The sequence below is a fragment of the Pagrus pagrus genome, assembly GCF_965226575.1.
Source record: "Pagrus pagrus genome assembly, chromosome: 18".
In the NCBI taxonomy this organism is placed as follows: Eukaryota; Metazoa; Chordata; class Actinopteri; order Spariformes; family Sparidae; genus Pagrus; species Pagrus pagrus.
The window spans coordinates 15,558,479-15,586,116 of record NC_140202.1 but is presented as its reverse complement, the minus strand read 5'-3'; the positions used below and the strand labels follow the sequence as shown (position 1 = coordinate 15,586,116).

Here is a 27,638-nt window from a genome sequence, read left to right as displayed (position 1 = left end):
GAGGATGAGTGTGTGTATTGATGATGTGTGAATGTGCGTGTAAGTACCAGAGGAAAAAGAAAGAGATAAAGCACAGTCGGAGTCGCTCCATCCTTTCCACTTTGCCGCAGAAGTCATCCATCTTTCTGAACTTAACTGCTACCAATTTATGATTGCATTATTACAGCCAGTGTTTTATCCTCATTCCAACACGCAGGGCTGGTGGTGGTCTGGTTAATGTAGAAGGTGATGGAGAAGGTGACCAGCCGCTGCCATTACTCTGGTACTCAGCAGGCTTCGCTTTAGGGTGTATATGATGAGAGTACAAGCGCTCTTTAGCTGTGATTTTCACCCTGCTGTTTTTTCTGACTTGCTGCTGGTTTGGTGCTTATATCGTGGCCTAACATGCCACTTATCCTACTGTTAAACTACTTTCCACTCACTTATTAGCTGTGTGGCCTGTGTCGTTTTATCATCCAATATTTATCTCAGATTTGCACATTAGCATGTATCCCTGCTGCAGTCAGAAGCAGCAGAAGGGAAGAGGAAGTGGAGAACGTGTGTTTCGGTGTGCGTTTTTCTTTCATTATTGAACGACTTGACTTCGCAATTTGCCTGCTGACATTTTAAAGGAAATAGCATGGCAATGCATTCTGCAAAATGGCAGCAAAGTTGCTTTTATTCCCATGGAAAACTGTGTGTCGCCGAATTTCTCAGTTGGCGGAGCGCTGAAAAGGTCAGCCTCAGCTGTATGGATTTTTATAATGGATTTCCACCAGGAAGAAGTCAGTCAAGATACAGTAGGAGTATTGTTTGCAGTTGATTGGCGGGTGAGGGCTTTTTCTTGGATTTTTGCACTTTTGGGAAAACGTCTGAGGAGCTCCCAAAGCAGCAAGGACTGAGGCACGTTGTGGTTTTTGCTGCTTTTGGGCTGCTTGACCTAACAGTGCCATGGTTTTGGTTTTTGGTAAGTTATTTCCTGTTTTATTTTGTAGTTACATCCTCTTGTGTCTTGTTGTCACTTTCTACTTCCTGCTCACCTGTGTTCCCAGTGCTCTGTGTCCCTCCTATGTTCCTGTGCTCCTCCCCAGCCTGATTTTTCCCCCACACCTGTCACTTCAGCCTCTTTAGCACTGCCCTGTTCCCAGCGTCTCTCTACCTTATCCCTTCTTTAGTTTAGTTTGTAAGTAAGTAGTAAGTTGATAAAGGTGTGACATAGTGCCTTGGGCTTTGAAAAAAAGAAGCAACGTCAAGAAAACCCAGTTCCTCATAATCAACACTGATTTTTTTGTGCAATCTTGAACTTGGCTTATATTTCCGCCCACTTCTGAGCTGGTGAAGTAAGCACATTTACTTCACGGAGGTCATTGGTGTTCAGAAAAAAGTCTAAATGAGATTAATTAATTCACATTCAGATCAGCAGAGATATGCTGTCCTGAGAATTGATGCCATCTTGAGCTTGTCATCACTCCCAGCGGATGCATGTGAAGTAAACCTTCCCCTGCCTCTCTCCCATGAACCAGCTCCCATTAATAGATCCGTCCTTTATGCTTCCCCTCTTGTTACGGCCGCTCTATTTTATGATGTCACTCTCTCTGCTGAAGAGCTCTGGGCTGTTTTATCTCCTTCGTGTGTGTCGGGCACTTAAACTTAAACCTCTCTGTTTATGAGTCCCAAACTGCCTCTCCATCCTCTGCGTTTGCTTCTCAGTATCAGCTCGGCATCGCCCATAAAAGCCCAGCTATCCTCGCTGTTCTGGGAACTCGCTGCTGGGCCTCACTGTGCAGAGCAGACCCCCAGCTAAGTGGCTGACTCCCATGCTGAGTGTGAGAACAAGCCTGTGAGAGAGTGTGGACAAGTTTGTGTGTGCATGTGTACAGGTTATTCATAGAAGTCTCTTTGGCCTAACTGAAGGCCGTTAGACAGATTTGCTATTTGTTTGGAGCTGCCTACACGCTGGCGCTTCTTAGAGCTGCGACTCGCGATTATTTTCATTGTCGAGAAAATGGTGAAAGACGTTGATCAGTGTTCCCCAGAGCCCAAGATGATATTCTCAAATGTCGATTTGAGATATCCGGTTTACTTTCTGTCATAGAGGAGTAAGGAAAGCAGAAAATATTCACATTTAAGCAGCTTGAATCTGAGAATTGTGACTTTTTTCCTTTGAAAAATTAGTCAAAACGATTAATAGCAAAGTAGTTGGCGATAAATGTAAACGTTGACAGCTAACCTATCAATCATTGCAGCGTTAGTGTTCTGTGGTGTCTTTTAAGTACTCAAGATGATAGATAGTAGCCGTTGTTTACTGCTCTAAATGTATGCATCAAACAAAAAAAACATTGCTGGAATGCTTTTGAACGTGTCTGTGCGACGCGGAGATGCTTCCCTCCCTCAGATGCCCGTCGAGAAGGAGGGAAGCTCACGGGGAGCACACCTGTGTCTTTGGCCTTGCTGAATTCCTGCATAGCTCGTCAGGAGTGGATGCTACCGTTCAGTCCTCTGACCCTTCGCTGCGTCCGACCCCACCTCCCCCTTCTCCCCTCCAAGAGCAGCGACTCAGCAGCTCATTAGAGGCAAAACTTTCAAAAACCTGGGGTCGTTCTCTTATGTCCGCTGCAAGTCCAGACAGCTGGCTGGCCGTAAAACTATTATGTGGTCAAACTTAAATGTGTGGTTTTATTTACACGCAGCGTTTTAAAGGTTGTGTCCGTTTGAGTTTGACGTTGAAGCAGTGTGTTGGTTTCCAGGGGAGGACTTGGTCAGACAAAGCAATGCTGACCTTTGGGTTGAGTTCATGAGCTGTTCAGAAATAATTCGTTAGATCATACAAGTGTAACACTGATAGTAACGGCTTATCAACACTGACAAATCTGAGCCTGCAAAGTAACTAGTAACTAAAGTTATCAAATACATGCAGTGGGATAAGAGGAACAATGTTTGCCTCTATAATGTAGTGAAGTGAATGTATAAAGTAGCAGAAAATGGACCTTAGAATTGTAGTTAGCTACAATACTTGAATAAACTGTACTTAGTATACTTAGTGTACTTGGTGTTCAATTTATATAAAGCTGTCTGTGTGAGCAGCCCTTCACCAACATGTGTTCTCCGCTGTCACACGGTCATTACCACATTCATCTAGCAAGACGTCACCCCCCTCCTCCCTATTCTGTCCATTCGCTGACCCCTCGGCCTCCCCTCGTCCCACGCTGGGCATTTATGTCTTCATCTCTTTGTGAGCGAGAGGCTGTTTTGGCTGCGGCGTCGAGTTGAGGGGTGAAAGCAGGGCACACTTGAACTCCCACAGACGCGGTCACTGGAGACCACATTTGAACTGCATTTGACCTGTCGGACTATACCTGATTTGTGCGTTTCCGTCTCTTTTATGCACTCGCATGCACATTCACATCTCGGGTTCATCAGAGGTTGGTTCCCATATGAGAAAAGAGTTCAGAAAGAGATTCCAGCTGGAGTTGTTAAGTTATAGAGGGTGCTGTAAAAGCCCTACAGTAGCCATTGAAAGTCATGGTGGCGCTATGGGGACGGAGGGCTCGAGGCTCCTGCAGCCGCTGAACAATACTTAATTAGCTCATAAACAAAGGCTAGTGGGGGATCAGAGAGGGCAATCAAAGTGTCCCGTCCCTTTGAGCTTCTCTCACCATCAACAAAGCCTCTCTAATGGCCCCGTCACTCCACTTGTTGTGTCTCACCGTGGTGTGCTTCCTGACAACATAAAAGGCCCACATTCCAAAAAAGAGCCTTGGACAAGAGACGATACCCCCGATGCCTCCCTTTCCTCTCCCTCTCTCTGCTAGATATTGACATTGCTCCTCGGCTCACCTCTGCAGCGTATGTTTGGTTCCCCGTGGCGACCGCAGCTTTCATCTCTCTTCTTTCAGCCTTGTGTCCGTGACTTTGGTGGTCCGTTTTATTGCGTTCCTTTGTGTGACGCTGTGCTGGCACGCTGCTGGGAGCCTGTGAGGAAGTGCTAGACACACAGAAGACGGTGCCAGGTTCTGGAGAGGCTATTCAAGCTTGGCATGAGGACAGGTGTGTAGGCGATGTGTGTGTCAGGTGTGTCCGCATGCGTGTGCGTCACAGTGGCCTGGTGTCCATGTTTGCATTAGACAGCGAACGTGTTATTTTTTGCATGTTTGGACACGAGGCCCTCTAAAGAAAACAGAAGTCCACCGCCACACGAGGACAGCACGGCAGCAGGTCGGAGGCAATCTCTGCTTGTTTGTGCGCCTGTGTTATCATCTCCTGTTTCCTGTCAAAACAGGAAAGGACAGGGGCGAGAATGGAGGCTAGGAAAGCGCTGCCTTGATGTGTGTTGGCTGGAGGTCCAGCTCTGCCTGACAGTGACCCTCCCGGCCAGGAAAAACAGACCCGTCCAGGGCGTAACCCGCAGCGGGATCCTTCGTGGCGTTATTTTTATCACTTTCGCAAAGCACAGCGAGGGATGCTTTCCCCAGCTGTTGACACAGGTCTGGGTCATTTTTGTCTCCAAAACAGTGCGGCAGAGGAGAGAGGAGAGACGTCCCATCTGGCCGTGTCCCTTTGGCTGGCAGCCTCGCATGATTGTAGTCTCTGTTTAGGAAGGGAAATCCTTTTTGACATTTTGTTAATCATGAAAGCGAGACACTCCTTTTCTTTGGATGATCCCTAGACCTCCATCACAATACCTTTTCCATGAGGCTGGAGTTGTCGTGTGATTGTGACCATCCATCACACATATTTGTTAATCCTTTACAACAGGATGGCACACACACACACACACGCGCGCACAGTCGACCTGATAAGTGCTCTTTTATGGGTCTCGACTGTGAGGAGTACATTCCAGACAGTAGAGTCAGCTATCAGTGTGGTTCAGGCGGTGGATTACTGATGGCATGGCAGGTAAAAGCCCCGGCGTCTGCTGCGACACAGCGAAATGAGAAGGCACGGACAGGCGCGCTGCACAAACAGCTGATTAGCGAGTCAGCTAATTATTGACTGTTGAAAAATGATAACCATCTCCCGCTCGGCTCTGCTTAGGGGAGCCGCTGTGTAAAACTGAGAGTTGCTCTTGTGGAATTCCAAGAGTTTGAAGGCAGAGCTAAGTTTAGCTTTTTATGGGGTCTCTTAAAAAGAAAGAGCTGCTTACACAAGAATGCTATTGTCAGATCAGCCAGGTTGCACCATGCAAGCAGGCTTTTCTGCTTTTGTTGTCCCAGCAGTTCGTGCGCACGCTGCGGACTCACCAGAGCGACTTCAGTCGCCAAGTTTGACCTTGTGGAGAATTCTTGTTTTATTTGTGATATTTGATGAGTAACTGAACATGAGACCGGACAGGTAAACATCAGCAATAGCTCCTTCAGCACGTCGCGTCTGGAGCAGCAGCGTTGGTCTGCTCCTGTCTCCGTGACCCAGATTAAGATATGGCGCGCGGTTGCTGACCGGGGTCGATGTCATCAGCAGGGAGGTCGGAGTTCATCTGTCTTTCTTGACAGACCTTCAGGTGGTGTTCCAGTGCTCTGGCAGAAGGCCGCACCGACGCTGACCTCCATGAGTCGCACAATTAGTTACCCTTTGACCCCTGAGTCCCGCAATCAAACCCTGAGCATGGAGCGGGCATGCTTTTGCATCCCCAGACCCTCTTTATGTATGACAGCGTGTGTGTGTGTGTGTGTGTGTGTGTGTGTGTGTTTGCAGCTGAAAAAGGCACAGATGTAGCTTAAGCTTCGGTCTGACATGATATAATAGCTTCCTTTTGTTTCAATCTACTTCATGAGAATGACAAAGCAAAGCAATATGAGCCATACATAAAGTTTTACACCCCCCACCTTAATGATACATCTAGCTACTTTTCAATTCTACATTCATGAATATATAAAAGATCCATTAGTCTGCATCCGTCTCCTGCAGACTGTACAGCTCTTCCCTCCTTAAGTGACTGTTGTTATTTAACTGCTCTTAACTGTGTGGTTCTCATGCTCTTAAGTGCAATTAAAGCACATCACTCAGGGCTTATGCAGACGGACAGACACAGATGAACACCATCCTCGAGCCAAAAGTATGACTCTCACGGCAGACTTTCTGTTTTCACTTTGTTTGACGTGTTCCGTCCTTGCAGCGCGGCTCCGAACACGCAATGCAGCTGCGAACCTGCGTCTTCCTTCCGTTTCTCTGAGGATTGCTTGTTTTTCCATCATGATGAATTTCTAAACTCTCGCTGAGCCCTGCTGTGTTGTGACATTTCATACGAGCCGGCAGAAAGAAAGCCCCCGAAGAATGTATCGAGCCAAGAACTCAGAACTCAAAGCTGCCAACAGCTCCAAGGTTATCTCTTCATTTCACGATGCGGAGTGACAGCAGCAGTGTCCTTGTCCGCCCATGTTGGCGTCCCTGACATTAGAATAGAGTTGTTGCACAGAGTCATGTTTTGTAACTCGTTCCCTGTTTTGTGATAGCTTGTGCTGAGAAAAGGCTAGATTGGCAGTCTCCTTCTGTTAAGTCGTGTCTCCTTAGATGGTGATTTGTCCGACCTCTTAGTCGTGTAGAGGCTCGTTCAAACACAAGTTGCAAAGCCTTCGCAAATTGGTCTGCTTTCTCCTGTCTGCTGGAATGTTTCTCAGCAAATACCTCAACAATTATTGGATGAATTGTCATGGCATTTATACAGACTTTCCCAGAGGATGGATCTTATTGACTTGGCTGATCCCCTGACTTTCCGTCCAGCGCCACCATGAGGTTGACATTTTTGCCTGTTAATGAAATATAAATTGTTGTGCAGAGATTCATAGTTCCCAGTGGATGAATCACACTGACTTTGGTGATTCTCTGACTTGTAACGCCACCAGCAGGTCAAAGTCTTTACTTATCCTGGGAAATATCTGAAGCCAATACCTCTGTAGGTACAAAAGGCTCATTCTAAGGTAATGAAAACAGCAATTCTTAGTTTCACGTGGTTATACGCTACTGAAAACATGACATTTATGAATATTATATTCCATTTCTGCTAGTAGATTCCAATGAATCCTACACACTGGATCTTTAAATTCTGAAATAAAGCAGAAGTTCATGTTTTTTTCCCAAGTTAAGAAGAGAAAAAACAATCCTCACCAACTGATTTGAATAATAAGTGAAATGGTTGGAGTTGCTTCTTGTCGGAGGCCTTAAGGCCATTTGCAGGATGCCATTGTTCCTAAAAGACAAAGTGGGAAAATGTGCATGTGAAAACATTTCGATAAGCCAAGCATTTTCTAGGATAGTGAATGAAAATCCGTCAGACTCAGTAAGTGGATTAGTGTGCACTATTCTCCGCAGAGATAGTTCAGCCTACTTCCTTATCTCGCTGATGTTCAATTGAATGTGTCTAGACGTCTCAATTAGCAAGGAAAAAAAAAAACAAAAAGAAAAAAACAGATAATGGTTAGTGCTTATCTCAGTGTGTTTTTTTCTACCAGTACTCTCACCAGCCTTCAGTATCTAGTTCTCATAAACAGACAACAGTTTTCCAATAATACAACCCCTCCTGGCTGAATGCCCTGGGCTGATGTTTAAATTTCTATTATTAGTGATAATTATGTTCTCTGAGAAGTCATTGGCATGGTAATGACATCTTTCATGATAAATTAGTATTCCCCCTCTCTCTCTGCTGTACCTACACTTGGCTGTTGCACCAGAACAGCTCCGCCGCTCGCAACTCTGCCGCTCCATTGTTCTGCCGACACGCAGCAGCTTTGTCAGACACAAAGCATGTCACTCTCTGAGATAATGCTCTGCAGACTGGGAGTGGATGGGATAGGGACGCTTAGCACAGCTCACCTTGGCTCAGGGTGATTTGCGCTTTGCTGTAACGAACGCAGTTAAGGAGCCAAAATGGGGGTCTAACCTTTAGCTCGTTCCTATAGTCCCCGCGGCTTTGTGATGCTAATAAGTTAGCCTGTTGCCTGCGTATCCGCGCTGGCACACGGGCCGATAAGTGAAAATTGAGATATCTTCCAAATAAAGCAGTGCCACGCTCGACAATAACCACTTACGGAGTCTCATTATGGGGCTTTTCCTCACAGGCTGAACCTATAGTCGCTCCATGTGTTGAGAGAGAGTGGGAGGCGGACTGAAACTCTCGCAGCAGCAACAGAAAACTTGAATATTTATCCATATGGCAGCTTGCCAGCATAATCACGGCACCGTCCATACTGAGGGGAAAGTGGAGAGAATAATTGTTGTAGGACACTCAACATTTCACCTTGTCATCGCTTTCACGCCGCTCTGTGTGGCTATGTATTTTCACAGAAGGTGTCAGGGATGAAATATTGTGATAACCATATAAAATGAGGCCAGTATGCTAATATGGTAGATCCGTATGTTTACGTACACGGCAACTGTGCTGCTTGGCATCAAAAAGTGTTTAAATGTTGATCTAAAAATGATGAATTCTAATCATGTTGTTGATGTGTAGGCTGAGATTTTTTCCATTATGGAGTCTGGAGGATGTTGATGAAGATATGCAATTACTAGTGTTTGAGCATGAGTAACTCCCTTTGCATTTTTCGGTCATAATTAACCACTCGCGTGCACATTACTCGCACGTCACACTCTACCCTCCGCGTGGCTGCCATGAGCTTCAGCAGCAGTTTGTTTTCTCTCTAAATAAACGGCGGGGAGATGGGAGCGCCCGTCCCCCCCCCCCCACAGTTGAAACGAGAAGTCGTCCCGTCTGACAAACTGCAGTGAGTGCAGCTCTCTTGGTGTGACAGTTCAGACAGAGGAGAAGCAGGTGGCTGTCATCACTGTGTATAGGCTGAATAGGGGTTTGAAATACAAGTGAAGTAGTGCTTTGGGCTGTTGGAAGGAACTATTGTATCAGGATCCTCTGCTCGGCGATGAGTGTTTTAAAGTGGGCTCCAGGACAGAAATAGATCTCTCAACGAGCTCCAGTGGATGGCTGGAAGTACTGTTTCAGTTTCACTCTGCACACTAATGAGGATTTCGGAAATATATGGAAGAGCGGTGAAATGTTCTATTCTGAACACAAATGCTCGGCGTTAGCTTTCACATTCAAGTTGTCGTACGTTTTGACTCATGCGTCCCTTTGCAAAATAACAGATTCAGAGGAGAAGACCGAATAATAATCTCTATTTTTCATTCCGAGAATGTGCCAGATGATTTTTAACCCTCTTCTCCTCTTTTCAGTCCTCACCCCACCTCCAGTGCCTCACCCCACCTCCCCCACCTCCCCCCCATCGTGCCCTTGCTTTCACCTGTGGTTTACAGCAACACCTGGCTCCTGCCTATCCAGCTTGTGTGTTGAATTTTTCATTATGTACTCATTCTGGTTCGTTTCCACAGCCGAGCCTGGTCGGGGGAAAAAGAGAAAGTACCTTGAGAGCGTCTCGGAGCCAAAAAATTAGCCATTCTAATTAGAAGTGCACAATTGTTGGTGCAAGTGTACATATACAATCCAGCGTGTCCCCGGTGAGGACAGCATAGCAAGCAGCCCTGCTGCTGTCTGACTTAGTCTGCAGCAGCAACGGGCAGGATGTGGAACATTTTATTATATTTTCATCATTTTAGATTATCTGGTGCTTTTTTCACTGTTGAGGAAACTTTGGAGGGCTAGTCGTTTCTTCTCTGTGAAATCAGTTCCTTATTGACTTGACGTAACGATCATTCACCACCAGATGTCCAATGAAGACGTCTTTCTGGCAGTTGCTAAAGCCGCCCCGCTCTCCACCTGGTGTATCCCAGCCGGACCTACAAACGGTCTGACCTCGGCCAAAGCCGATGAAAGCTTGACGGGTCCGGGGCTGAGACAGTGAAGGCCGCCTTGGGTCCATAGAGGAGAGAGAGAGATGTTGGAGGAGGGGGGAGAGGGAGAATGAAGTCTGTCCAAACAGTCTGAAAGAGGCTTGTTTTCTTTATGTGCGTGAGTGAACAGGAAAAGGTAATTAACTGGCCAAGTGGCGAAAGGCTGGAGTGATGGATGTGTGTGGTGTAAAGAGACAGCCACACAAGAGGAGACACACACACACACACACACACACACACACACACACACACACACACACACACACACACACACACACACACACATTTCTCCTTCTAAAGCCTGGTTCAGTGAACCTTTCATGTAATTACACTTTTATAAAAACATGTATGCCTTCAGTGAGAGGAGCTACAAGCACACACACCCTGATAAATGGGTCGACCATATGGAGTGGTGACACGTCATAATATGAGGTCATTAATGGTTGCCGGGTGGTTTGGCAAAGACTCGTGAGTGATTACATCTGACTCTATCTATGTTTAACCTGAGGGTCAGCAGCATCCATGGCCTTTTCATTTTTGATGGACAGTGACATCTGTTTTTATGGCTTTAACTGTAGTGTACATCACAAAGCGACACACCGGCTCTTATCAGGATACTCTAAGGTATAATGTGTATTTTGTAGAAAATCTTTCGGGGATGTGTCACTGTGATACCCTGGACAGGTGGGGCTATCAGGTGTCACCGAGGGGTAAAGCCTATTTGCATTTTCTGTCAGCAGTTCACTGACAGTTAAAGGGAGAGGAGGGCTAAACCACACAGGGCAGACAGACTGACATCTGTCTCTGTGAGCTCCACACGAACAGATGCTCGACACAGGGAGGCTTGGCTGTTCATTTAAGGGAATACTGATGCACAAATCTCTCTAAACAAGGTAATCTTCTGTTTGATCTAAAACGTGGGGAAGTTTGTTCATTGTAATGTGTTGTTGACTTTGTAAGTAAGCAGTTTGTCCTCAAGATGGTTGCAGAAGTAGGTAATTCTAGCTTATCAATCGCTGAAGAATGTTATAATACAAACTGTTTTTGCAGAGTTGAAAAATTGTGTCGTTTATCTTGTGCTTTTATGTCAGGTTGGTTGGTTCGCTTGAGGGTTCGAGTGATAGGTTTTATACCGGCCAAAGCGAACCACACTAGGCGGGAAACACGCTATGGTCCATTTTAATTGAACCAAGCCGGTTAGGTGTGAAAGCACCCTTCGTATTTTGCTGTGTACGGGGCATTTTCCAACCCAAAGCATCCATATTCAACTATCTTTCTTGAGAACCGTCGCTCCGCTCCACCTTTAAATGGCGTGTTTACAAACCGCGACCAATAAATCCTGCCCAGCGTACCTTTACCCGTGCGGGTGTTCCTGCGATTCACAAAAGTTGTCGAGTTTGAAACACTTGAATTCACAGGAGAGTCGGAGGGAATATGGAGCGGTGAGACAGCAGCCCATGAAAAAGCAAGAGCGGAATCGATTTTTGCTGCCATTATCTCTCACAAAAGCTTAAGCTAAGATAATGGGATAAGAATCTAAATGTAGCCTCGCTCAGACAAAAGCCAAATTTCACATTAGGAATGCAGGGGGAGCGGCAGAGATGTTTCATCATTATTTGACGGTATCTCATTGTGCTCCAATAAAACCCCCAAAGAGTGACAGAAAAATGAAGCAGCCAGACTTTTTTCTCACACACAAACACACACACACACACACACACACACACACACACACAGAGGATGAATGGATTCATTCCTGTAGTGGTGCGGCGGTATTATCAGCTAGGTAATGACAGTGTCCTTGTGTTGCTGCAGATACCGTTGCTTTGTTTGGGGAAAGTCTTATTACAGGTCTGTTTAATCTTGTCGAGTCAGCAAACAGGCGCAAACATCTGTTTGATGTGATTTGGTGAGCCGTCCCATTTTGTGTTCAACCAAAGGCGTTCCCACAGAGCTAAATAGCATGCTAGTGTGACATCCTGAGTCATTGTCTTCTCTGCCTCCGAGCAGGCAGTGGTTAAATTTAATGGTCTGTATCCCAGATCTGCTGCTGCACTAAAAGCTCGACCTGGTATCTAATCAGAGTCACAGGCCTTCCAGCCCTCCGCTCCTTCAGGGGGTCTGAGTCGAGTCGGCCGGCTTGGGAAGCTGGTGTGAGAGTTGAGAAGGAGCAGGGGGCCGGGGGGGATTACACCACTGGATGTGTTGCTTTTATCCTGGGAATGTAATCTGCCTTAATGCCCCGTGCTCACCCGGGGCAGGGCCAGCAGCTGTGCTCGTTTTTCTCCGACTTGGCTGTCAGAGTGAGCCGGGCTACCTGTGGGAAAGCAGGCCTGCTGGACGCTCTCGTCCTCACCCCGGGACCTGGACTTGGGCTCCTGCGGTTTATTGGGGGCCAATCCCTTTGAGACTTCTAGAGACGGTGTGTGGTTAGGGTCAACACTGTCTCAGGCCAAGTAAACAGAGAAGGCTCGGCCGCATCCTTAAAGGGAGGCAGAGGAAGAGAGAGTCAGGAGGTGAAGGGGCATTAGATTTGGCAGCTGCTGTGTGGTCTTGATTTTACAAGAAATGCAGTCATAGGAAGTACTTAAGAATTGTAATGTTTAAACAGGACTGGTGCTGGTGAGAAGAGGGTTGAGTGAGGACAGATATAAAGCAGCATGGTGTCTGACTCTGTTTGAGGAATGTTTCCATGCTAGTAGAATAATAAAGGAGAAACCTGGAAGGGGAAGGAAAGGAAGACCGACTGAACAATTTGATCTGAAAATCGACTTTTTGGAGTTTATTTCTCTTGTGTTTCTGTTTACTGAACCGTCACAATGAACACAGAGGAGCAAGGAATAGTGAGGGTCTTATTTCTTTTTGATTCTGCAGTGTGACTGATGTTAGAATAAGAAAGAAAACCACGTTCAACAGACCGAACCAACATTTCAGATATGAGCTGACAGGCACCAGAATATCAGAACTTTGCTTTGTTTTCTCATCATCACGGATACACGTTGGTACAATTTTTGCTCCATTTCTCTTTCTGCCACTGCCGCAGTGGGTCGTGCGCTGCTTTTATGTCTGGGAAATGTGTGTTGGGCTCAACTGGAATAGAAAATATGCTTTCCCAGAGTATTTTACTTTCAACGGAGCGTGCCTAAAAGTCTCTCGGCTAGCGAGGGGCCTCATGCATTTCAAATCACTATAACCTTCCATTGATTTGAGTCAGCTTGTGTATGTGGCCCGGCGCTCTACAGCAGAGGCCCATCGGATGATGAATGCAGAGACATTCAGATGGCAGTCACACTTTGTCTGGTTAGAGAAAAGGTGTGCTGACGAGACGAGGTAAATGAGGTGTGATTTGAGGAAAGATCTGATGTGGGACTTTGCCCGGTTCTGTGTGCGCCCGAAGGAGGCACAGGAGAGAAATCATGCACACCTTTCTCGCTGTCCCCTCATCCATAAGTGGTTACGGCTGAGCTTGTTTCCATCAGCCTCTGGGCATGTGCTGTCTGTGATGACACTCTCCATCAGCCCAGAGAGACAGTCAGTTAGTTGGGTGGCTGTCTCTCCTGCTGCTGCCGCCCTGCATTTCATCACAGTTAGTGGAGGGACAGAGACAAACTTAGGTCTCTAAGGACCGTGAAGGGCTCATTCCACAGGCAGGGCTTTTTTCTCCCCAGTGTGCTCGGCACACCTCCTTTCCATAATAAGGCCATAGCATCTGACTGCATTTGTCCCCAGAGTTTAATAAAGATCAGTGCTGACAGGCAGTAAACCAACACAACCACCCACGAGCCTCCAGGCAAGGGCCACAACCCCGACCTTCCTCCTCCCTCCCTCTCTTTCTCTCTCTGTCCTCCCATCCTCGCTCGTGCAGTTCGACTCTCTCAGTGGACAGACCTCGGGTCAAAAACCAAAACCATCTCCCACTTGCACAGAACAATGGCCGAGGAGTCAGAGCCGTGAAGCTGAAGTAGCTCCACGCCTCTCCGCCAGTGGGAATGCTTTGAACATTTGGTTTGTGTTGATGCCGTGCATTACAAACTCCTCTGAAGCAGTGCTACTATTCACACCCACTTGCACCAGTCAGTAATAGATCATATGGATGATAAAAGAAACAATATGGCTTCTGGGCTGGGAGCACTCATGCATAACATGTTTTCCACTTTATGCTTATGCACAAGCTCTTAAGCACAGACATACTGTTAAAGCCTGTAACTACATGGTGACTTTTAGGCAAGTTTTACTGTGTTAAATGTATATATTTTCATATCCAGCATGCCTCTCTGAGTGATGCGTGAAATATCGAGTATCTACCAATCCGCCTCTAGAGCTCCTGTGCTAGCGGTGTAAACATCAACACTCACTAGGGGACTCCGCTAGCTGCATGGCTAACTGAGCTAACTAGCTAACAGTAGCTACATAGCAGCAGTTAGTTGTACTGGTGATAGGATGTCCCCTATTTGTTTCGGCTATGATTTCAACAGGATGCCAGTTCTTGCATATTGCACCTTTAATATTTTGTGGAAGTACAAATGGTCATGACTAGTATTTTATATTGTGTGTGTATATATATATATATATATATATATATATATATCTAGGTATTTGGTCTGAGAGTATTGCAGAGCATATATGAAGTGCTTTTGAGGAGATTGCAAAATATCCAGATATATATTGTGTATCGTGCTACAGCCTAAAAATAGGCTAGGCCTAAATATTATTTTAAGGTCCACCCAGCCATGATATAAGGATGGATTCTGTGGCCTTCAGTTTCATCATACCGACATCACTCTCCTCCGCAACCCCAACATCATCATCATCCTCATCATCACTGCCATCAACCTCCAAAGCCTTGTGGCCCTGACCCTTTATTCACTCTGCCGGGCATAAAGCTTACAGACAGCTTTACAGGAGCAGCCCGCTCTCTAACCTCCAGAATCCTAACTGAATAGCAGATGGGCTCAGCTTTGTGTGTCTTTTTATTAGCTCTCCTAAATCAACACCTAACAATGCATGGAGAGAGAGAGGGAAATTGATTTCTTGCATCTACCAGTGCCCCGAGGTGGGTAGAGGGGTGGTTGGAGAGGGTAAAGGGTGAGGGGTGATGGAAGGGCGGAGTTGACTGGTTATGACTTCGCTTCAATTTCCTGTCTGGGAAGGTTGTACATGAAGGCAGACCAGACTGTGAAAATAGCAGCCAGTGGTGTTTTTTCTTTAGCTCTGTATCGCGTTCCACTCCAATTTGTCACAGGCTGTTTCATCTTATTTCAACAGAACTGTCCTGTCCTGTGCATAAATATCCGGCAGCAGAGATCCAGCAGCATTTAAAGCTCTATCATAGCATCATATTCCAGTATAAGCTTCCTACATTTAAATCCATTCCTCGTTGGGATATACTCGCTCGATACCATACTGCACTTGATCTGCCATTACCCCATCGTCAGCCCGTTTCTCATTCCTTATTCTTCGCAAGATTTATGGGGTTTTCCTCATCCTGAGTGTAGTTCTGAGTTGTGCTTGCATCCTGGCCGTGCCTGCCCATGTGTGAAGTAAGTAGCCAATATAGTAAATCATTAACCAGGACCAATCCGTTAACGTCAGGTCAACCCTTTGCATGACTGTCCTTTAAGCAATAAAGTGATGATATGGAGATTATGCTTACCCAGCAGGGTGCATTGACTTAGACTGCTTTCTGACCATCGTCCGTGATTTTCTGGAAGGTTTGCGTGATCAAACTTTTAATTCTGTGTGTGTTTGCAGGGAAAGGTCATCTTTGTATTGAGCTGCTTTCATGAGGAGGAGATTTAGGGTCCCTCAGCCTGCCTCTGTGGTCTCTAGGTCTGTTGGGTTAGCTGTATTAAGTGGCACTGCATTAGAGCAGAGGATTGTTGTTTCCCCGCTGCTTCACTCCTCCTGATCACCTCGGAGGTTCCACGGAGCAAAGGCCTCATAAACATTTATGTACGGGCTGTGGGCTCATGTCTTAGGCCACGACTCCACTGGGCAGGAGCCCGGTGGCCCTTTATGCCTCTTAAGAGACTGTGTTGTCTGTGTGTTTGTGTGCGTGTTTGTGCGAGTGTTTATTTACTGAAAACAAAGAGAAAGTTATGTTCCGCCCTCACTGATAGCTCTGCGTGCCTCTGGCTTCCTGGAGGAGGTATTTATTTTCACATTTGGTGGCTTATCACATGTTTTCATGCTGGGACACTTGTCATATGTAAATGTATGGCTTTGGGCGCGAGAGTCCCCTCAGCTGTTGTTTTCTTTTGTCATTTCTCCCAAGCAGAGATGGACACCCTAGGGAGCCTACTTAGAGATGAAGTGAAAGGACAAAACTCCACTGGACACCGTCTCTAAAAGCAGAAATAAGCTGAAATCTGCTCATTCCTCTTCCTTCTTCACAAAATAAATAAAAGCCACATTTTGCTTGTTTTTTTTTGTGAGGAATGTCTCTGTGGGATCTTCAACTAATCCCTCCAAGCCTTATTTCGGAGTTGTCTCCTCACGTATAGCTTGTTTGTTCTCAAATGCTTGGTGGACCTGATCAGCAGTCTAAAGTTGCATGCAGGCAAAGCATCTCAGTCTAAACAAACAACCATCGCAAAAAAGAGGAAGTGGTTGAATTAGGGAATGAGGGTCCCGGAGGGCAGTCAGGGACCACACTGGTAGCAGACCACTGACGCGCCTGGAAAATGTGAACAACATACAGGAAATCCTTTCAAAAGATAGTGAAATATGCTTGAGATCAACTGCCTGCAGCCATGTTAAAGCCTCTCTCTTCTGTCTGTTTGCTCCACAGGACCCTGGATATGCATCCTTCCTGTTCGAGCAGCTCCAGGCACCTGGGAGCCATGAAGCTGGTGTCAGCTGTTGCCAGGTGTGCGCCACATCTCTCCACCAACTGAGGCAGGAGGCCTTGCAGACGCTCCACGCGCCCATCCTCACCATTAGCTCGGACATGGCCACCCTGCCCCCTCCATCCTTCTTGCCGCAGCCTGCCAGATTCACCATGTCCTCCAGTGTCCATGCAAAACAGCTGTCCAAAAGTCAACCGGCGGCCCACTCTGTGCTGCCCTTGGGCGAGAGGCACAGGGTGCCAGGCTGGTCGCAGGGCCCCTCGGTGTCTTCAGGGCCAAAGACAAGCGTCCAGGTGACGGTGGCAGGAGGGCAGCTCACTGGATCCTTGAGCACTGTTACCATTCAGGCACAGCAGTACCTCGAGGGCATGTGGAGCATCTCCAGGGTCAACAACTTCCTGCCTCAGCCTAAACCGGTACGTCTTGAATGCGCCCCTTTTCATTTTATATCACATTGCATGCTTTTTCATTTATTTAGTGCATTTTGCAAATAGTGCAACATTAGAACGAGCACTTAAAAAAGCAGACAATAACTACGACTAGCTACTTCAGCTCCTTTTTTGAAGTTTTGAGGGCCATATCACCATCATAGCCTTGGAATCTTAAGATGAATGAGAGTTTTTACGGCAGTATAATAATAATAAGGATGTGTGACAGAGCGATCCAAAGGCCTTCAGTAAATAGGCTACGCACACAGCGCTATTGAGAAGCATTCACACATTCAACCTTCTCTCTTCTTTATAATTGTTGTCTGTGAACTTGTGAACTTCTTGTTTTTAAAACCTTTTTGAGCCTTGTATCAATCTATGGTGTGTATGGTTTGAAAAGTCCTTGAAGTTGATGCTTAAGAAGGTGTTTCTTTTTATTGTAAAATACTTTTTAAGATAAGGTGTGCCTTTATTGATCCCCTGTGGGGGAAATTCATTCAGAGAGAAAAAATAGATAAAATAGAATATAAATAGTATATAGAATAGATGAATCTGTGTGCTTAAACATGTGCAATGGTCATGTAAATGTAGGAGATGATAATGATTATTATTATTATTATTATAATTATTGTTATTACCATCTGTATCTTTATTTAAAACAGTAAGAGCAAGCATTATTTTGCAGTGACGCCCTGGTTACAATACATAAGACATAAAATCCATATAAACACTGGGACACTTAAGATATATCAACAAGTTACACAACAAACAGACGAAGAAGCCCTGCAGAGAATCTGTGAGTCAGAAGTCTTGTGCTGACCTCTCATTCCTCAGCGGTCATGGAGCCTGAGTGATCTGAGGTCAGAGGTCATCGCAACACTAATCTGCTGACCTCCTCCTCAAGGGCATTTCAAATGACCACCCCACAGCCTCGCCATAACTCTTCTCTCATGTTGGATGAGCATTAGTCTGTGCTTTGTTTGATGTCTAAGAGACCTGGGGAGGCTCTGAGTTTTGCCCTTACCATCGTGGTATTAATCATGCTGTATCGTGTTCGTCTTGCTTATTTGCACAATTATGCAGTTTTTTATTTCAACCCAAGTTTTACAGGCGGTGATTTCTAATAGAGCTGCAACAATAAGTCAATACATCGCTCGGGTCCATCAAAAGAAAATAAATTGCCAGCTATTTGATAGTCAATTAATCATTTCAGTCATTTTTTAAGCAGAACGTCAATTTTTATTTCATGAATGATCGTAAATCGAGTGTTTGGGTTTTGGACTGTTGGTTGGACAATAGAAGCAATTTGAGGATATCACTTTGGGCTTTGGGAAATTGTAATGGGCATTTTTCACAATTGTTTGACATTTTTATTGACTAAATGATCGATCGATCAGTCGTGAAAGTAAAAGGCAGATGAATCGAAAATGAAAATAAAAGTTTCTGGACTTGTGCAGCATATTTCTTTCCCGTCTGTCTTTTTTACAGATGCGTCTCTTCCTGCATTGACAGGGACATCTGGTTTCAGACCTCATTTACAAACCGCTGTGACATTCTTCACCAGGCAGACTCGGTGTACAAACCAAACAGCATGTGCTAACATTAACCAGTCCTTGCACTTTAATATTTCCCACTAGATATATATATACTGTAAATTTCTGTTCCATCTGTGTTGATAACTGCAGTCTGTTATGGGTCTTGGCAGTGTTATTCCTTCCTTTCTGCTCGACAATTGAAGACAGATTTTCACTCCTCCCTTTAATGTCAACAAGTGCCTTTGGAGATAGTTTATGGGCGGCCATCAAAAGCTTTTAACTGCATGTACGCAATCTAGGGCAAATCAAACGGCCTGGCACAGAGGGGAGAGTCTGACTTGTGTTCTCCATCTATGTGTCTAAAAGCAATTAGCGGCCCTTGGAGCTGGGATGAGTTGCTCAATGCCACATAGCTAGCTGAGGCTGGGGCCCTCGTTCGAAGGAGAGAAATGTCCCTTCAAGCACATGAAGTTACAGACACAGCAGAAATGGGTTTTATTTTCTCTAGCTGGTTTCTTTCATTAAAACCAGATCCTTCAGAATGACAAAAACCCACACACACTCTCGAGGATTGGGAGTTAGGCCGTGCCGAAAGCTTCAATTCATTATCCCCTCTTGGGTTTTTTTTATTTTTTGTGTGGGGAAAGCACGCAGTGGTGTTCAGACAAAGAAGTAGGCATAGACTTTGTGCGTGCTAGACCGAAATCCTTCAGAGTGTGTTCACCAGGGAGCCTGGGGCGCTCCCACACACAGCCCATTATAGGGCACCTTGAATCTCCCATTAGGGAAAAGGCTCTGGTTAACATCTGGAATGATGTTTGTGGTTGTTGGAATTGAACTATCTGGCTCCCTCTCTGTAATTGGCTGACGATGGGTCATATGAATGTAGTTGCCTTGAATCTTGCAAATGGTACAAACTTTTCTGAGACAGCCTTTTGCTAGAACCTGGTGCAAAACCTGAACTTAGATCAGCTCCAAATTCCCAACTGCTTAACCAAGTCCTGGCATTATTGGAAGTTTGGGTGATCCAGATAACAACATTGCAAGCAGTGCTCTGCTACCATTCAAAACCAGAAACTGATTGACTAAATCAGCGTTTCTCCCTTTGCTCCATAAAACTCACAACCGCATGTGCGCTAATCTACAAAGTCCAAGTGCTCTTGACCCACGAGGGTTTCCGTTATTGGCCCACTGGTTGCCTGCTGCCACGGCCTGCTCAGTTGCCACCAATTTGAAGCCCAGCAGATGATCTTGGCTGCTGCTTCTTTGGTGCAGCTGGGCTTGCATGGCAGTGTGCCACCGAGAGCGACGATGATCAGAGAAGAAAAGGATGCAGGAAGGGAAGGGAGGGAAAATTCCAAGTCCTGCCAAAGTAGTAAAAAAAAAAAAATAATAAATGGCATTGATGTTTTGGTATTTTCTTATAGACAGGAGTGAAATATCAGGATGTCTGAAGGCACTGTAGGATTCCAGTATTGTTAGAAGTCGATTCTCACCTCAGCTGCTTTCTGTTGGTTAGAGAGGCCATCCAAGCACGACAGCCAGATTAACACAAGGCCTATTTCACCTCAGCAGTAATCGTCTGTTGACCGCTGGGATCGTAGGTCACAGGGGAGTCCTGCTACTCTCAGCGGCTGAGGAGAAGATAGACTGCTGATTGGGTGCTGGCCTACGCTGTTTACCTCAGACTTCACAGGAAGCACTTCCCCGAACTCTTTTTCTCTCTTTCAATTGTGTTCTTCACTCTCTCCATTATGTTCAAATCTCTCGCTTTGTATCCCCCCCCTCCCTTTCTTGCCCTTTTCATTCTACTGGTAAACCAAGGCAAAGGGATCAGGGAGGGCTGAGGGTTAAAGGGTGGAAGGCCAGCTCATTACTGACTCTCAGCGCAAACGGCTGAGCACACATGGCTCCACTGACACGGCCTAATTACCTGACCAGGGGATAGATTGTACTTTTCAGCCAGAATCAGGGCCATCCCAGGTCCAAGGCTACAGAGAGCAGCTTGGCTGAGGGGCTTAAGTCTCCAGTTTTAATACCAAAGGGAATAAAAACCTTTGATAGGCACTGTGATGTGCTTGAGTGTGTGTGCGTGTGTGTCTGAGTCCGTAGTTTGTCCTGAAATTGTCTGCCACTTGATTTTTAAATGGTTTAAAACTACCAAGACTCGATCAGTGACAGATTTGATGTTCTTTACACATCAGCTTCCTGTACGGCTGCGTGTGAAGTGCTCTCGTCTTTCGTGCCAAAGTGTAATGGGTCTACTTCCCTGGTATGTGCGGAGTTCCTAACCTGTCACCGACACCAGCATGGTGCGAGGCTTTCCGCTCCGACATCTGCACAAGGATCTGTATCTGGCTCATTTCAGTTTGCAGCCATGGTGTGCTTCTCAGGCCATAACTTCACACAACCGCAGCTTGATATCTGACTTAACCTCCATGATGAAGTCTCAAGAGAGCCAAACCAGACCTCTAAAAACAAGGGCTGTGATTCGTAACTCTGATAACAAGTGCAAAGGGAAGAGATGGGAAAGTGGGAATTCATGAGGTGCATGCACTGCAGGGGCCTCATTACAGAAACCTCTGTCTGAAATCATATCTTATCTCAGGTTAGGATGACATTTAGGATTTTTGGTTTTACAAAAACCTGCTTCCTTGCTGCATTTAGGAGAAAATCATATTTTATCTTAGATTAGGAATTTATGGAAGTTAAAAAATTCAAAGTAAGAATCGCACAGACCCTGTCCTAAGTTTAAGATAATCATGAAGATGAGGAACAACATGAACACACCCGTTGGAGAAGCTAACGCTGATGTTAGCCTGCTGGGGAGGCTGACATCAATGTTAAGCATTGCTTCTATAATAGGATGATAGGATTTTTACTATAAGTGAAGATAGGTCCAGCAGTCTGGACATTTGTTCTGTAATGAGGCCCCTGGTGCACTGTTTGACAAATGGTCAGTGAAGCTTTTCTGGGAGAAGATAATGCACCGTGCTTTAATATAACAGCACATTGTACCACATGTAGAGTTAACAGTGGCGACACTCAGCAGGGCAATAGCCAAGCCTATCATGTGAATGTCAGAATGTGAATATGTCCTCACATCCTGATGTATAGCATTCACATGTCAGGCCTGGCATATAAATAGTGCAGCTGTCAGCCTGTGCTGACAAATGGCAGATAATGGAAGGCCATACACTTTGCAAAAAAGATTGTAAAGGATGTTATTTTAGTTGCCAAACATGAATCTCGGGCAAACACTGAGGTGGTAAATATGCAGAGGGCCTGAACTGTGTTTATAATACATATCCTGTCAAATGGCACTGAGGCTGCAGCGCTGTGTTGTGCTCCATTCAAGGTCGTTGCTGATTACACAATGTTCAATGTGTCAGCGTTATAAATGTTTTTAGGAAAACTTTGGCCTTTATTTATTTAATTTCCGATGCTGAAAAGCCACAGAACCGGTTTTTGTCAGCTGCTATTGATCATTGTCTTGCAGGATAAACTCTTGGCTCCGGTGAGGATTAACCTTTTGTCAGTTTGTGGTGACTCCAGCCGAAGCGTATACCCTCAGAGTTGGCTTTTGGCTTTTATAATTAGCTCTCTGCACTCCTTCAGTTGGTCTATGAGCAATCAGTGAACCACTGCAGGCTCCAGAGCTCCAGATGAACCTTTATGCGCCATGTCCTCTAAGCTACTACAGTTTTAGCTTCAACTTGAAACAGAAACAGAGGGCTACAAGGCTTAGTGTATGGATGGTTTCCATTTTTTGTGGACTGTGCATCTGTAGCTCTGTGTTCAGCCATAGTCATACTTTAAAGGGGCACTGCATAGATTTGCAGAAGAAATTCAAACTCAGAATTTTATATTTATGAATCGTGTTGATGATGAAACTGTTGTAGCTGCTTTTAAATGACCTGCTGAACAAATAGGAAGGCATACAGGTGATATATCCAGTGTGTCTTTGGCATTAGTTAGCAAAGAAACAGATGCAGCTCACCCCAGTTTCCTCCTGTTCATTTACTAAGCTGCCCAGAGCTGTGTGTGCTCATGCAGGCACACTTTTATACCTCGTTAACATTAAGGCTATGGAAATCTAATTGCTCACATTGTTGTTGATTGTTTACTCCCTTGGAGACTTGATCGTCCAAGTATAACTCAACTTGCAGGGTGACGCGTTCCTCTTTCCTGATGAGTAAAGTTCCAAATTACCCATGGAGGTATAGATATAATCTGGAGCAGGGTGAAGTAAATCGCTAGTGATTTAATTACTAATTAAATGTGGGTTATCACTTAATTACAGCAGGCTACAGCCAGAGCAACCTCAAGAGTGTTGCCAGAATCAATGAATGGTGCAGCATCCTTGCTGTTCTGTAGGGAGCTCTCTACGGTGGATACTGCTGACTCCCGCTAACCGGTGCTGGCTGCAGCAGCTGCCTGTCCATCTGTGGCACAGGGGGAGTAATGGAGTGGAAGGAAGGTGCGCAGGAGCAGCAAAACTTGTAAGTGATGGTTGTGGTCTTATCTCTGTATCTGTGTGTTAACAGGCCCAGGGTTTGATGGGAGAGGCAGACAGGGACGTCACAGCCTTGGAGGCCCCAGTCACCACCATGACCACCAGCAGCACCAGCAGCAGCACCCTGACGCCCTGCCGACTGAGGAGCCCCAGCCAACCGGGACTCCCAGCGCCCGTCGCCAATACATCCACCTCCTCATCTGCAGCGGCCTCCTTCTTCATTAGGTAAGCACGCCCTGGACGAGTGTGTCAAAAGCCAGAGAGATTAGCTTGAGCGGTGTTAAATGAAGTGTTTAGTGTGTGCGTGAGCTCGCGAGGAGGAGATGTGCACAGACTCGCCTTTTCGAATGTCTGCCGAAGGTTCATGGTGTTGACTTCCATGTGGGGCACCTATTCCGTGGAGATGTTGTTCTTGCCATGGTTGAATTGTAGCATCGCCTTGGGATACGCACCATCATGGGACTAAATGAACCTTTAGTTACAGGCACCAGTGCCCATGAATGGATAATAGAATTACATAATTCGATATGAAGAGGGAGTGTCTCACGAAGGGGCTTAAATTAAAGCTGAGTATTGTCCTAAGGTATTTCATTTTGAGGTGTTTTTTTTCTTTGTTTCTTTGTTGTTTTAGTGCGGTGCTGGCCTGTCACACATTGCTCCATATACATGTGTCGTTACTCAGGTCATCTTTAAAATCGAAATATATCATTTTTGCTTCAACTCGAAACGGCTCTTCAGATTTTGCAACTTGTTCATTTCCGTTAAACCATTTGGTCCCCGTGTATCTCAGGCTTTTTCAGCCCTCCTTGGCTCTGGTGTTGCTGTTGCCCCGGAGAGTACTTCACCCTCTCCAGGCGGGTGGATGGCTGGTGCAATGTGCTATATTGTCATTGATAGATTCCCTGGCAGGCTGGTCAGTGCATACATTCGCTGCCTCCACTCTCTAAGGAGTGCTGCGCCATAATGAATGTTGGCGAAAAGGGAAGCTGGCTAAGAATGATGCATAGGACCATTGAAGCTCTGCACCACAGGAGGTGAAGGGACTTGTCGAGTGTGACAGGAAGCCCGTGTGGGATCTGTGGAGCTTAGCTTTTCTCCAAGCACCCCCAAATGGAGTTTGTCTTGCCAGCTTTCACAGGGTCAGAGCATATCAGTTGGGGCCATGAGGCCTCTTCTTCTGGCGAAGGGGACATTCCAGATCCTGCACTAAATATGCAACTTCCTGTGCGTGCCGCATCCCGTCACAAGAGCAGACGTGAACAACAGCGAGGTGCGGCCCTCAGCTAGACAGGGTTAATTCCTGACACTGATTTATTAGTTCTCCATGTTTTCTTTGGACCTGAGCTCAAAAAGAGTTGCGCAGAGAACCGAGTCTAGCCAAGCGCAGGGAAAAAAGAGGGAGGTGGACTTGTTATTTCCCCTGTAACGGGTCCTGGTGGGGCGGAGGAGGTGTAGGTGGAAGTACAGTAAAAGGGTTCCACCTTTCATTTCATCCCAGTGATAATTTGCTGCCAAGAATGTGGTGTTTTACTTGGCCCAGAGGAACACAATGATGACGGGCCAGCTTTGAACAGCATCACATCCCGCAGATAGAGAAAAGAGCGGTGGAGATGCACTGTGCTTGATTTGAAGCACACACCCGTTTCCTGACCCTCCGCAGCTGCTGCCTGCAACAGGAATACCATCATCATCATCATCATCATCATCATCTTGTTGTTGTCTTTGTTTCATCATTTTGTGTATCGCTGCTGATTGAAACGTAAGTCTGCAAAAGTCAGAACTGATTGAATCAATCAACAGATATCCTTGTTTTTTCTCTGCCCGGGGGGGCTTTCCAATTGAAAACAAAAAGAAAGCAAAGGAATGAGTGTCCTTCATGTTTTAGACTTGATTAAAAACTTGCATCTGATTAGTATTCCTTTTTGTTCTCGAAAGATACAATTAGTGGGATGCATGTGTGAATCCTGAGAGCCCGGGATGTTGGAGCAGAATAACCAAACAGCAGTTTCTACCCCGATGGAGTGGAGAAGGCTCCTTAGACACTTGTCTGACATTCACTAACACCGTTCCACTCAGAGATGAAATTTTAATTAGAATGCAATTAGCTAGAGTCGAGCTGCCGCAGCTAGTCTGCTGCTCGCAGAAGAGAACAAAAGCAATTCATTCATTTTTCATTGCGGAAATAAGTGAACCGTTCAGCTGGTTAGAAAAAGCATTTAATATGTTTCATTTAAGATGTCTACTGAGTTGAGAAATCATTTTAGTATAAATGTTGATTTGATAACTGCAGAGACCAGCAGGTCAGAGTCACACATTTGTACATTTTATGCACACATTAGTAATGTGTCTCCTCAGAATAATAACCGGCGCCCCTGAATTACTTAATTGTGCCTTTGAATTACTTCAAATGGGGTAAAAACCTTCACATACGCTTGTTTTGATTACTCAGTAGCAGAAGCACCAGCAGTAGAGTGTATAGAAACTAGAAAGATTCTTTGATCACACAATGAATTAATGTATCTTTGTGAAACTCCAGTTATTAAGCCATTCTTTTCTTTCTGCTTCCTGTCTCTTGTAATTATGAAAACCTGAAACAAAGCTGACCCCGGGGTCAGTAATGACCAATTGGCAATTAGACTATACAGTGCAGGGAGACAGGAAGAGCCAAGGGTCAAACTATGACCGGATGGGTGTGTGTGTGTGCATGTGTGCATATCATTATGTGTGTGTGTGTGTCTGAGTATAACTGGGGGTGGGGGTAATGGATTTAGAGCCATGTGCTCAGCTGACTAGCACGTTGAGCACTGATTGCCTTGTGACAGAGCATATGATTAGTGTATTGACACAGCGTTGTGTAATGAAACCAGGCGGGGCTCACAGCGGGGGGCCAGACGATGTGGCTAACTGCCGCCTTGCGGATCCTTCTACCCATCTTCCTGTTCCATTAACACCTGCTGATTGTGACGGTGTGTTTATTACCCAGCGGGCCCATGGGACTTCTCAGTGCACACCGCTGACAGGACTCGACTGCTCAGTTTACAGTCTACTTTTCTCAGTGTGTTAGTTTCTGCGTGGACACTTTCCACGGTCTATTGTTGGCCCCTTGTTTATGTTTGTTGCACTAATCATTCTCATGAGAGGGATTATAGACTCACTCTGAAGACACATGTGGGTAATGACTGGAAAAGTTTAGAAGGCCTTGGAGATGCAACAAGTCGGTAGAGGACTCAGGGTGGCACACATGCTGGCGGGCAGGCTTTTTTCAGGGGCAGGCGGACAGCTGTTTGCTGGAATGCAGCCCTGGAGGAGTGTCAGGAGGAAGTGGTTTTATGGTCGGTCCATCGCCGCCCCGCAGCTGCTGCCCAGGTGAGTGTTTGTGCTGTAATGACTGTGATCCTGCAGAAGGAATCCTCCTGTAATTGTGGTAGCAGGGCCATTTAGCCTCTGTTCTCCTGCACAAACACAAGACCCTGCCTTTGTGTCAGCAGCACTCGCTCTGCCCTTCATCCCCCAGGCTGAGTAACCATAGAAACAAGTCATTAGCTTGTGGGAATAAAATGTGACTGATTTTTCTTTCAAAAGTGGAGATTGGAAATCAGGAAGTTGAAATAGCCCTCTCTACCACGCTGGACTATAATTTAGTAGGAGGGAGGGATGAGCATCTCTTCAGTAATGAGTCCTGCGTGCTGTAAAGTGGATGCACTGCAGGATCACAAGTGCTGGTTGTGAACAACACATGTTGGATGACTTGATAAAGTCCATTGTCCATTCAGTGTGTAGTTTCCATTAGGGCTGGGCGATATGGCTTAAAGTAACATTGCAATAGGCTGTATGGCGATACACAATATATATGTATATATTTTCAAATCTCCTCAAAAACACTGGCAACAAAATCAAATATCACAACATTTTTGAACAAATGTGTTGAATCCCGCATTGTAGGAATGACTACAGGTAGAGTTCGCAAAAAGGTGAGGACCCAAATGCAGACAACAACAGGTGGGAAGACTGAAACCACAAAAAATCAAGGGCAGGTAGGGCATATCCAAAAAAAAGAAGAAACTAACTTCTAACTTCCAGAGAGCAGACAAAGGAAGCAGGACAGCGCTGTGTTTGATTGGCTGTGCTGTGATTGACAGCAGGGATCTCTGCCACTGACTAATGGGCAGGGCAGATTATGTGGAGCAGAGGGGCTTGCTGCTGAGCACAGTGGACGTGGCCCACATGGCAGGGGGATAAAGATACAGAGCAGGACGATAGCTACGTGGGACGAATGTGCTCGTAAATGTTGTCATTCAGAAGGCATGCTCGGGCTGATGCTCCGCTCTGACACAAGCAGGAGGTCTGTGGAGAAGAATATTGGATTCACTACCATGGGAGTCAAGTAAGTTATGGTGCACGCAGACAACAGTGAGCTAACTCTGAAGTGCGATGCTCTTGCGTTTGTCTTGTACGTGCAGCCAAATGTTTGTGTTTCGGTTTTTGAATCCGTCTGCTGAGCTGCATTGTCTTTCCCCTCTCTCTCTCTTTTCTGCTCTGT

At 45.8% G+C, this 27,638-nt stretch overlaps 1 protein-coding gene across 2 annotated transcripts in view; it reads left to right on the top strand.

The window, feature by feature from the left end:
• Nucleotides 1–27,638, top strand: part of kif26ab (kinesin family member 26Ab) — a 66,966-nt gene that overhangs the window by 11,002 nt on the left and 28,326 nt on the right. For both annotated transcript variants that reach the window (XM_084381032.1, XM_084381033.1), the window contains exons 3-4: nt 16,562–17,035; nt 23,130–23,323. In XM_084381032.1, coding sequence (XP_084237158.1) covers nt 16,562–17,035; nt 23,130–23,323 — 668 coding nt within the window. The remainder of the gene's footprint in view (nt 1–16,561; nt 17,036–23,129; nt 23,324–27,638) is intronic.